Below are 12,415 nucleotides of genomic sequence, written 5' to 3' on the forward strand. Positions count from 1 at the left end.
ACCCCTGAACATACACGTATAATAATAAGAAAGAACCAAGCACATCAACCAGAATAAAAAGCAAAATCAAATTCAAATAGTAGGAGTTTGTTTACCAACGCAGAGTTAATGTAAAAGGTCCACTGATCAGCTGAAACCGATGTGACGGCATAATTAGAGAAATTGTCTTCAAACGTCCACTCATAGACGTTCATGATGGGTAAGCTAACAAGTAACAGTAACATGTTACGACAAAAATACGAGTGACTAAGCTTTGATGAATAAATACAAAACCTCAGCAAGCAACTTACAGATAACAATCGAACATCCTGAGCCAAATCAACGCAGGTACAACGCAGACAGGTCCACAGATCTATTAAAAAGTGTCAACGTTTTTTCCCCAGCTGAAGCATGATGGGACAATTAGTAACATTATTAAATTGTAAAAATAAAAATGCTGATACTTACCGCTTATTAGATGCCTCAGATGAAATAAATGTTTGATGAACAAATATAAGCACAACACAATAAAAAAAAACGTTCCGCGGCGGTCTAGGGTTACAGTTAATCTGTGAAACCAGGGAATACGTGTATTAACTAAACTATTTTAGGTAATACATGAATTAACTGTTTTTTCCGTCAGTTAATTCATGTATTACCTAGTTAATACACGTATTCCCTGGTTTCACAGATTAACTGTAACATATAATAATAATTATACTCTAAGCGAAGCTAGATCTCGACGAGTCTCCATAGCTCACCCGCTCAATCGGTAGAGCGCTGACATGGAGAGGCGAAGGTGCCGGGTTCCCGTCGCGATATAACCTTCGTGGTTGAAAACGACGTTAAACACCAAATAAAGAAAGAAAGAAAGGTGCCGGGTTCGAATCTACTCATGGCCCGAAAACATTTTTTAGTTTATTATTTTAATCGGAGCATTGACTAAAAGACGAAGTGGAACACTTGTTGAACACTTATGTGAAGCGGAACACTTGTTGAACACTATGTGTTCACCTGGTGTTGCACTGTGCAAAAAAGGTGTTTACCATGACTGTGTTAGATAGTGTTCAGGTAGCTGAAGATGCTTAAGGATAACACATTGAGAACACTTTAAGTGTAAAAGTGTGTTCACCCAAACACGTTAAGTGTTCACAAAGTGTTATAACATTTAGAGTGGAGAATAGGTGGTTTCATTCATTCTGTATTGCTTTTGATAATTGCTTTATAAAGGCGACCCAGGATTTTGTACAACATTTGTATGTAACTTTGATAACATTGTATGCTGTGTATTTGTTTGAATTGAATTACTACACACTTTTCCAGTTATGTTTTTAATCAACAGTTTCATAGAAAAGTAATCCCAAGAGTGGGCTCCATTTATTCGTCCGAGTGATTTTCCATGTTTTGTAGAAGTCGTCATTTCTTCTCGTGAATTTATTCTTATAGAGATATAAGCCAAGCCAACAATTTTAGGTAAAATAGTAGGCAGCAGACAGACTTAGAAGTACAGGCACTACGGCATAAAACACAACGCGAGAGGCAAAGGTAGACATCAGGGTAAGAATTGTAAAACGTGCACACACTGACAGTCATATCTGTAAACGCTGAACAGAAGAATAGATGTTAGTTTTCTGAGTAAATAACATATTCTGTTCCTATCTACAACTTGTATGGTTTTCCGCCGGTTAACGATGCAAGTAAATTAAAGGCATCATCAATAGGAAAACTACTACAAAATCATTAATTCCAGTGTCATTGCATTAAAACTGTATATGCCAGTTAAGGCCGTTCACTTAAATATCAGGATCGCCTATTGAATTAAAGATTTATTTTACAGGGATCACGTGACTGCCGCTCAAATAAGAGTACCCCCAAAATCGACCAGACAAAATCAGAAGGGCCAAATGAAAAATCGACAAAAAATCACAATAGGCAAAACTTTTAAACTTTGACATAGGAGAAGAAAATCAAATCAATGATCTGAACCTAGTAAAGATGCACTGGTTGGAACTAAGTCCAAGGGAAGAAGAGAATACAACAGTTGAAAGCTAGCAGCAACAAGTGTCGCGCAATCAAGTTGTGTGTGTGTTTTGTTGTACCATTTCCATAGCCGTCTGGGGCGGGGATATAGCTCAGTTGGTAGCGCGCTGGATTTGTATTCAGTTGCGGGCCGCTGTCAGCGTGAGTTCGATCCCAGGTTCGGCGGAAATTTATTTCAGAGTCAACTTTGTGTGCAGACTCTCTTCGGTGTCCGAACCCTACCCCCGTGTACACTACATTGGGTGTGCACGTTAAAGATCCCACGATTGACAAAAGGGTCTTTCCTGGCAAAATTGCTTAGGCACAGTTAATAATTGTCTACCTATACCCGTGTGACTTGGAATAATAGGCCGTGAAAGGTAAATATGCGCCGAAATGGCTGCAATCTACTGGCCGTATAAAATTTCATCTCACACGGCATCACTGCAGAGCGCCTAGAACTGTATATGCGCGATATAAGCGTCATTGATTGATTGATTGATTGATTAATCCGTAATCTGCACTTCTGGCAGAATTGACCGAGGTCTTTTACATGCAACAGTGGTGACATGGGGGTGGGGCATAGATACCGTCTCTGAGTTTGTACAGAAAGTAGGTCCGACCCCCACCCCTTCCCACAGATTCAAACCCATAGATCACAAGTTCAGTGCTCTACCAAGTGGCCAACTGGGCCTCCATATTTTTTTCTCCATTTTTGTCAGTCAAGACATGAGGGTGAGGTTGAGGTTGGGGTGGGGTGGGGATTAATGTGGAGTAAGCAATAAGGAAACACATTTCTGTTAAGGTATTGTAACTGTATATATTCAATTTAGCTGTGTTTAAATTTGGTTATGATCTGACGCTGGATTTTTGTGTTACGACGTTTGTACCACTTAATTGGTGATAATTGTATGTGTACCCCCTCAACAAACCTCTATAAAGTATAATTGTCTGTATGCACGTCATGGATAAGTAGCGTGATAGTGATACTTCTTATTTATTTATCTTAAAAAAATGTTTTATTTATCATTTCTAAAGCTAGAATGTCAGTTAGGATCTTGTGGAAAATCACAATGTTTTCTGCAAAATCATATTTCACCACCCCCAAGAATAGATGTTTGAAAAAAAGTTTATAAGGTAACCAACCTTTTCTCTTTCTACATATTTGTACATATTGCTTAGAACCTGTGCAAAAACAATGTAATGAATCGCATAGGGGATTTATATACACATGAATCCCCTTAAGCGAACCTGGCATTCGTGGTAAAACATGCTGTCACTTACTATTTGCTCTTTCAACTCTGTGGAAACTGTGCTCTTTCCCAAAGGGGGCCAAGGCTGTACCATTTCCATAGCCGTCTGTCTTGCCAAGATGTGGTACGTGCTCGGTTTGTATCTGATTTTTCTTCAGAGACAGGGCGACTGCATCCATCTCTTCCTGGTCTTGCTGGAAGGGAGAAGAGGTTGTTCCCTTCCCTGTGACATCCTGTCTCCACGGATCGGGCGTGTAGCCTGGTACGTTCTCATCTTTCTGAGTGTGTTGAGACACCGGGTGGTTTTCAAACCGGTCTTTCGTTGGGGAAGTGGACACCGCCTCGTGTTCATTATGTCCATTTCCGGCGTGCTGTACTATACCCCCTTCATTCTGCCCTTTCCTGGCGTACTGTACTATGCCCTTTTCATTCTGCCCTTTCCTGGCGTGCTGTACTATGCCCCCTTCATTCTGCCCTTTCCTGGCGTGCTGTACTATGCCCCCTTCATTCTGCTCTTTCCTGGCGTGCTGTACTATGCCCCCTTCATTCTGGGGGAGTTTGGGCGCGGTGTGAGTGTCACCAATGTTCGTTTTGAGATCGGTTAAGACAGCCTGCTTTTCTTTGTGGTCTTTGTGGATGTGGTCCTCTTTTGTTTCTTTGATGGAACCTTTTCCTGGTGCTTCTTTGATGGAGCCTTTTCCTCGTGCTTCTTTGATGGAGCCTTTTCCTCGTGCTTCTTTGATGGAGCCTTTTCCTGGTGCTTCTTTGATGGAGCCTTTTCCTGGTGTTTCTTTGATTGAACCTTTTCCTGGTGCTTCTTTGATGGAGCCTTTTCCTTGTGCTTCTTTGATGGAGCCTTTTCCTGGTGTTTCTTTGATGGAGCCTTTTCCTGGTGTTTCTTTGATTGAACCTTTTCCTGGTGCTTCTTTGATGGAGCCTTTTCCTCGTGCTTCTTTGATGGAGCCTTTTCCTGGTGTTTCTTTGATGGAGCCTTTTCCTGGTGCTTCTTTGATGGAGCCTTTTCCTGATATTTCTTTGATGGAGCCTTTTCCTGGTGTTTCTTTGATGGAGCCTTTTCTTGATGCTTCTTTGATGGAGCCTTTTCTTGATGTTTCTTTGATGGAGCCTTTTTCTGGAGCTTCTTTGATGGAGCCTGTTCTTGATGCTTCTTTGATGGAGCCTGTTCTTGATGCTTCTTTGATGAAACCGTTTTCTGGGTCTTCGTTGATGGAGCCGTTTCCTGGGTCTTCTTTGGTGGAGCCTTTTTCGAGTGTTTCTTTGACGGAGCCTTTTCCTGGTGCTTCTTTGATGGAGCCTTTTTCCGCTGCTTCTTTGATAGAGCCTTTTCTTGATGTTTCTTTGATAGAGCCTTTTCCTGGTGTTTCTTTGATAGAGACCTTTTCTAGTGCTACTCTGATGAAACCGTTTCCTGGGTCTTCTTTGATGATGCCGTTTCCTGGGTCTTCTTTGATGGAGCCTTTTTCTAATGCTTCTTTGATGGAATCGTTTCCAGATGCTTCTTTGATGGAGCCATTTCCTGGGTCTTCTTTGATGGAGCCTTTTTCGAGTGTTTCTTTGATGGAATTATGTCTTTGGTCTTCTTTGATTGAAGCTTTCAGTGGACGTTGGGACACGGTGACGCTTTCATCCTGGGTTTTCCAGCGGCCTTCTGTTTGGTCCCAAACCACCATGATTTTCTTTGGCTTCCTGCGACCGGCTGCTTCATTCCAAAACGCCATGGTTTTCTTTGGCTTGCTGCGACCGTCTGCTTCATTCCAAAACGCCATTGTTTTCTTTGGCTTGCTGCGACCATCAGCTTCGTTCACAACCGCCATGGTTTTCTTTGGCTTGCTGCGATCGTCTGCTTCGTTCACAACCGCCATGGTTTTCTTTGGCTTGCTGCGACCATCTGCTTCGTTCACAACCGCCATGGTTTTCTTCGGCTTTGTGCGACCGTTGGTAGGATAGCTCCGGATCGGGGGCGTTTCGTTGTCATCGTTTTTCAAGCGAAGGTCCAATGCCTGTTCTTCCCTCTGGATATCCTTCACATGAGACAACACGGGACCCGCGTGTTCTGTGTCCTTGACCTTCTGACGAGCAGCAGTGACTCCTTCGCTCTGGTCGTCCTGAGAGAGAGGAACAGTGGTCTTCTGGTCGTTGGGATGGGACGACGTCTTTTGCGACTCTTCATTGTGCGTCGCACTGTGTGAGCTGTGCCAAGGGGAGGCTCGTGAATTATTGGTGCTGCCTCCTGCTGAAAGTAGGAAGTAATTATGTCGTATAACAGCATAACTAATGATTCAAATGGCTTAAAGCCTCAATCCGCCTCAAATGAGGTTTACAGAACGATGGAATCTTTCACAAAATAAGCAATTCTTACCTTATGGAACACACTTGCACTCGCATAACATCGTTAAATGACACGTTTCGTTTGAATGGCTATTTAGCATGTGTAGACCACACACCAGTTCTTTTGGTTTACTCAACCCCTGAACGATCGTGGACCCGTGTGACCCAGATTCCCTCAGTCACATACCTCATAAATTAAGTCGTCAGTTTATGGTTTCAATGCGACTCGCTGTATCTGCAATAGCACGTTATAGTGTACCTCTGACTCTAAAATGCAACAAATAACTACGTGTGGCACGAACTGAGCGGTGGCGGTGGCCATTCAAAGAAACTTGCGAAATGCAGAAAGTTCGTCTGTTTGGGCAAACACGACCTTGCATAACTTGCTTCTGGGCTCCTTTTTTTTCAAAGTTTCAAAACTTCGAATTGTACTGATGTTGTCTTGATAAAAAAAAGATTTAAGAATGTTTGTCTCACATGCTGTTAATTTATCATTTAGATTTGAAAAGTTAGTTCTAGTGCCAAAACGAGGCTTCCGATTTGTTTTAAAGTAAATCCGGCTGGCCACGCAAAACTAAATTCTTTGAAAATGCTCGCTCTTTATGGAGGGCACCTAGGATGTTCTCTAGCGGTAAGGGTTTAAATAAAAAGGTGTTTGTACTGTGTGTAAAAGCCTGACAGTGTCTGTGACCAGAAACTGATGGTTTACGGGAAGCGAAGTGGGCCTTTAAAGGTGGTCGTCTACATTTTTGCTTTTTTTCAATAATCTTATGGTTAGATTTAGGTAAAAAGTTATGTCAGATGATGAATGAACCATGGGGAAAAAAGTTATAGAAAAAAAAATATATGTAAAAAAAGTTTTATTTTTAGGTGGTGTCTCTGACACTTCCAATGTTTTGTTTTCTGTTTTCTGAGACCATGTGCTTTATGGCAATCCGTTTGTAAAGAAATTACGTTTTTTCGTGTTGATCTAAATAATGAATTATTTAGCTAAATAATGCATTATTTACACAAAAGTACAAAATGGGATTGTTGTAATTAAATAAATCTTTTATTTACCAAACAATTCATTATTTAAGTTAAAGAATGCATTATATAATAAAACATCCATTATTTACTATATAATGCATTATATACTATATAATGCATTATATACTATATAATTCATTATATACTAAATAATCCATGATATACTAAATAATGCATTATTTAGTATATAATGCATATATATATATATATGTCACAGTGGAAAGTGGAATCCAGAGGAATCTGAGATTTCCCTAGGGGAAAGTAGTATTCCAGTTTCCCCTCGAGGAAACTGGAATTCTACTTTCCTCTGGATTATTGCCAGATGAAACTGGAATTCCAGTTTCCTCTAGAGTAAACTGGAATTCAATCTCTAGGGGAAAGTAGAATTCTACTTTGCCCTAGAAGAAACTGGAATCAGACTTGAACAGTCACAGTGGAAAGTGGAATCCAGAGGAGAATTCTACTTTGCCCTTGTGGAAACTGGATTCAGACTTGAAAATTGCTTAATTTTGTGCCAGATTTTACTGGACTTAGAACTTGTTTTATTACAACAAAAGGTATTGAGTGAATGTCAAATTATTTACCAGTTTTCCATGTGTATTCTAATTGCCACGACTTGAGATCACGAATTCGTGAACAAATTGTGAGCACTGGTTCACACAAAAGGGGAAGTTGCTGACACAGATCTCAGCTTGACAGCCAAGAGAGAAGCAGAGGACAGTATGGAGATTAACGGTGACAGTGCGGTGACCAGCAACAAAAAGCAAACTTCTACCAGCAATTGGATGCGCACATACAAAAACTGAATATGAACAATAGAGAGACTTTTTGCCTGCCCCAAAACAAATACAACAAAGTTCTGCGGGTGCTCAGTTTGGACGAGAAGGAGGCATGTCCAGAGGGTCCAAAATTCAAACATTGGGCCAAAAAGCTGTACAAGCTCGGGATGGTCGGCGATCATTGGTTAATTAATAACCGGATATTCGATGATTATTTTCATTGGTCGAATGAAATCGTCTGCATCGCTTCCGTTCACGGTTATTGTTATGCCAAGCCGGCACAGGAAAATCTACGTTTGCTAAAAAGTTAAAATGTCTTATTGAAAAAGCAGGGAAAACAGTCCGCATCACAGCAAAAACCTAAACTGAAACTCCCGTGGGTAGCTTCCCTTTGTTGCAATATTTACATATGTTTTAGACCGTCACCAATGAGCACTGGTATGCATATTCGGTGCGGGATGCATGATTTCTTACCAACTACAGGTAGCGGTTCGTTAAAACAATAATTCAACTGTATTTATTTGACCTTACAGTTACACAGACTGTAGGAAGAGGCAAACCGTCTTGAACAAAACAATTGTCCGCAGGAAGCGACTCCAAGAACACAGACGACTCGAAGCTGAGTGACATACCTTGTAGTCTTTCTATGAAAGTCGTGGTCTAGTGAACGATACCTTCCGCCTGTGGTCTGACCTACATTGAGAAACTGGACATCTTTTTCGATCTCGCTTTTCATAGCGTAATCATCATGTTCTGGAATTTGTTCTTGTCATATTATGATGATATGCATGACTGTGCATTTGGGCATGCTGCAAGACTGGAAGTGGAACCATTCGCTCAACCATTTCTTCGTTGCCTTGTGGTTGGGTTTTCGAAGAACGATTTGTTTTGCCTTGTGTCACGATCTGGTGACATAGACCAAGAAAGTGTCACTCAGTGGGGTGCCTTCTCTTGGTCAATTGCGACTGAAAGCGCCTGTGCGTGAGTCGGGGCTATACGGCAGAGTTTTGCTGACAGCGCAGAGCACGCGGAGATTGTGCCGCACGGATTTTTCGGGGTTAATTCTGCTTTGCGAGGCAGAATTGTGGATAGCTGAACTTGATATGTGACAAGGTCAGTCACGTGTTATTGTCTAGGTGGTCTGTGAGAGACACAAGGACGGCGCACTTGACACTCAGCGGCAGAAGAAGAAGGATCGAATACGACGGTTTCTAGAGTATGATGGATTTCACCGGATAGAATATTCGGCACTCTAGGGGAACTTCAGCGAGTTATCACCTTCTCACTGCCACATGTTTTGCTGAGGACGAGTCGTCAAATTTTCCTTCGCCGTGCGATAGTCTTCGCATAAGTATTCGGCAAGGGGTTTTCTGGATGTTGTTGTCACTGTTGACGAACAGAGGCCATTCCAGGGAGGAAGCGGGTTTTGCTTCCATGAGAGTGCTACATTCATAGGCTGTTTGAGGTAATAAATCATTATTTAACGCTGTTGACGAGTCTGTGTTTGTGGAATGAAATACTCTCTGTTGTTCTTTCCAGGTTAGCGCATAATTTGCTCTCTGTGACGCTAAAATACTAACCTGTATATGGTTTTTGCAGGTAGGGAGAGAAGGACGAAAAATGGCTGTTTTGTTGTTGTGAAAAGTCCATTTTGTGCAGGCCCACGTGCTCGATGAGATATGTAAAGATGACATGTTTAAGGGTGGAGGTTGAGGGGTAGCTGACATGTTTAGTGCACCGATGCTTTCTGTTTGCAGCCTTTTCCTAACTTCTATTCGGCTGCCTTCTGGGGGACCACGCTAACCAGCACACCGGCTAACCAGCGAACCGGCTAACCAGCTAACCAGCGAACCGGCTAAGCAGCTAACCAGCGACTGGGTGCGGCGCCTGATGCCTCCACAGTTCCCTGCTTCGTCACCACGCTAACCAGCACTTCATTCGACGGAGCAGTTGTGGAGGCTAAAAAGACTAATTACAGGCCGTCCACCCAGTGGCCAAAGAAAGCTAAGTGCACCATGTCTTTGCACCCCGTTGACCACCGTTGTTATTTTTGCTATCTGTGATTATACTCGAGTAGTGACGACGTGGGGTGTGTGACACCTGCATGAACTAGCACTTTTGGAGCAGAACAGTCGTATTTTCTTATCTTTACACGGGATCAGCGTGTTACTATAATTTTCTATTCTAACTGGCATTTTGTCAGTGACCATTGGTTTTTTACGTTTTGTGAACGTAAAAGAACATATTTTGAGTGAAGTCTCGAGGGAGGTGGCGAGTTTTTACATAAACAGGCGTCTGAAACTTATACTTTTGTTGTCTCTATTAAATTGTATGACTGCGAGAGTGGATCGTGGTGTGGTTAGTTAGTTAGTAGTAACTAACCGTTTCATAATCACCTTAAGTGATATATTGGAACGTGACACCTTGAAACATGCCACTAAAAGTGTATGTAAACAAAACAAAAACAAACAAGTCGCGTAAGACGAAATTACTACATTTAGTCAAGCTGTGGAACTCACAGAATGAAACTGAACGCACTGCATTTGTTCACAATGACCGTAGTCCGCCGCTTGTGCAAAACGGAGTGAAACTGACGAGCCTGTTCAGCGCGGTAGTGGTTTCGCTGTGCTGCATAGCACGCTTTTCTGTACCTCTCTTCGTTTGAACTTTCTGAGCGTGTTTTTAATCCAAACATATCATATATATATGTTTTTTGAATCAGGAACCGAGAAGGAATAAGATGAAATTGTTTTTAAATCGTTTTAGGAAATTTGATTTTGATAATAATTTTAGTTTTTTTTTAATTTTCAGACCTTGTTTTTAATCCGAATATAACACATTTATATGTTTTTGGAATCAGAACATGATAAAAAAAATAAGATGAACGTAAATTTGGATCGTTTTATAAAAAAAATAATTTTAATTACAATTTTCAGATTTTTAATGACCAAAGTCATTAATTAATTTTTAAGCCACCAAGCTGAAATGCAATACCGAAGTCCGGCCTTCGTCGAAGATTGCTTGGCCAAAATTTCAATTAATTTGATTGAAAAATGAGGGTGTGAGTGTGACAGTGCCGCCTCAACTTTTACAAAAAGCCGGATATGACGTCATCAAAGACAATTGTCGAAAAAATGAAAAAAATGTCCGGGGATATCATACCCAGGAATTCTCATGTCAAATTTCATAAAGATCGGTCGAGTAGTTTACTCTCAATCGCTCTACACACACACACGCACACACACACACACAGACCACAGGCGGAAGGTATCGTTCACTGGACCACTACTTACATAGAAAGACTACAAGGTATGACACTCAGCTTCGAGTCGTCTGTGTTCTTGGAGTCGCTTCCTGCGGACAATTTTTTTGTTCAAGACGGTTTGCCTCTTCCTACAGTCTGTGTGAGGTCAAATAAATACAGTTGAAAGATTGTTTTAACTGTATGTACCTTTAATTTTCAGCTGCCGTCCCCTGCAGGTTGTTTTTAACCATCATTTGGACGAATGTTCGTTTGCGAACCGCTACCCCATAGTTGGTAAGAAATCATGCATCCCGCACCGAATATGCATACCAGTGCTCATTGGTCTAAAACATATGTAAATATTGCAGCAAAGGGAAGCTACCCACGGGAATTTCAGTTTAGGTTTTTGGCATAACAACGGAATAACAGTAACCGTGAACGGAAGCGATGCAGACGATTTCAGTCGACCAATGAAAATAATCATCGAATATCCGGTTATTATATAACCAATGATCGCATCGGACTACTATCTCCTCGGACATACGACGATCATCATTCGCACAGGATCTAAGTGGTATGCCGTTGACAGACACGTTTGGTCGCACAAAATACGGTTTAAAAACATGCAGCGGACAGGCAGCTAAATATAAAAGGTACAGATAGTTAGAACATTCATTTATCACGGCATTTGTAAAGTTACAAAGATTCTTGACATTGGCAATTAGTTTTTGCATAATTTTTTCTGAAGTTAGTGGAGCACGACTCGAAGCTGAGTGACAAACCTTGTAGTCTTTCTATGAAAGTAGTGTTCCAGTGAACGATACCTTCCGCCTGTGGTCCAACCAGAATCGCTTTGGGTATCACGTGAGTTTTCCTTCTTTGTACCATGTAAGTGCCGAAACTGTTAACTGGTGTATTCGCATGGGATCTAAGTGGTATGCCGTTGACAGACACGTTTGGTCGCACACAATACGGTTTAAAAACATGCAGCGGACAGGCAGCTAAATATAAAAGGTACAGATAGTTAGAACATTCATCTATCACGGCATTTGTAAAGTTACAAAGATTCTTGACATTGGCGATTATTTTTTTTGCATAATTTTTTCTGAAGTTAGTGGAGCACGACTCGAAGCTGAGTGACAAACCTTGTAGTCTTTCTATGAAAGTAGTGGTCCAGTGAACGATACCTTCCGCCTGTGGTCCAACCAGAATCGCTTTGGGTATCACGTGAGTTTTCCTTCTTTGTACCATGTAAGTGCCGAAACTGTTAACTGGTGTATTCGCATGGGATCTAAGTGGTATGCCGTTGACAGACACGTTTGGTCGCACAAAATACGGTTTAAAAACATGCAGCGGACAGGCAGCTAAATATAAAAGGTACAGATAGTTAGAACATTCATCTATCACGGCATTTGTAAAGTTACAAAGATTCTTGACATTAGCAATTATTTTTTGCATAATTTTTTTCTGAAGTTAGTGGAGCACGACTCGAAGCCGAGTGACATACCTTGTAGTCTTTCTATGTATAGCTATGTTACAAAAAAATTCAAAATCTTTATTTAACATTTTGATCTATATCACTTGAAAGAGCAGAAAATCAGCATTCCAATGGCATATATATGACTAAGTGCCAAAAGGTGCGCACGAAAAGCGGACAAAGGGGCTAAAAAATAAAAGTTGACAAACACGACTGATATTGTGATTTTTGTTAAGACAACAGATGCTGGAACCCAATTACGAAAAGAAAAGATAAATTTACCCAA

The 12,415-nt window shown here is 41.2% G+C and overlaps 1 protein-coding gene across 3 annotated transcripts in view; it reads right to left on the reverse strand.

Moving 5' to 3' along the window:
- Positions 1–12,415, reverse strand: part of LOC138949331 (uncharacterized) — a 617,348-nt gene that overhangs the window by 587,372 nt on the left and 17,561 nt on the right. For 2 of the 3 annotated variants that reach the window (XM_070321117.1, XM_070321115.1), the window contains exon 2: positions 3,283–5,505. In XM_070321117.1, the coding sequence (XP_070177218.1) occupies positions 3,283–5,505 (2,223 nt within the window). The remainder of the gene's footprint in view (positions 1–3,282; positions 5,506–12,415) is intronic. The other variant, XM_070321116.1, reaches the window with a different exon arrangement.

This window comes from Littorina saxatilis, linkage group LG15, assembly GCF_037325665.1.
Source record: "Littorina saxatilis isolate snail1 linkage group LG15, US_GU_Lsax_2.0, whole genome shotgun sequence".
In the NCBI taxonomy this organism is placed as follows: Eukaryota; Metazoa; Mollusca; class Gastropoda; order Littorinimorpha; family Littorinidae; genus Littorina; species Littorina saxatilis.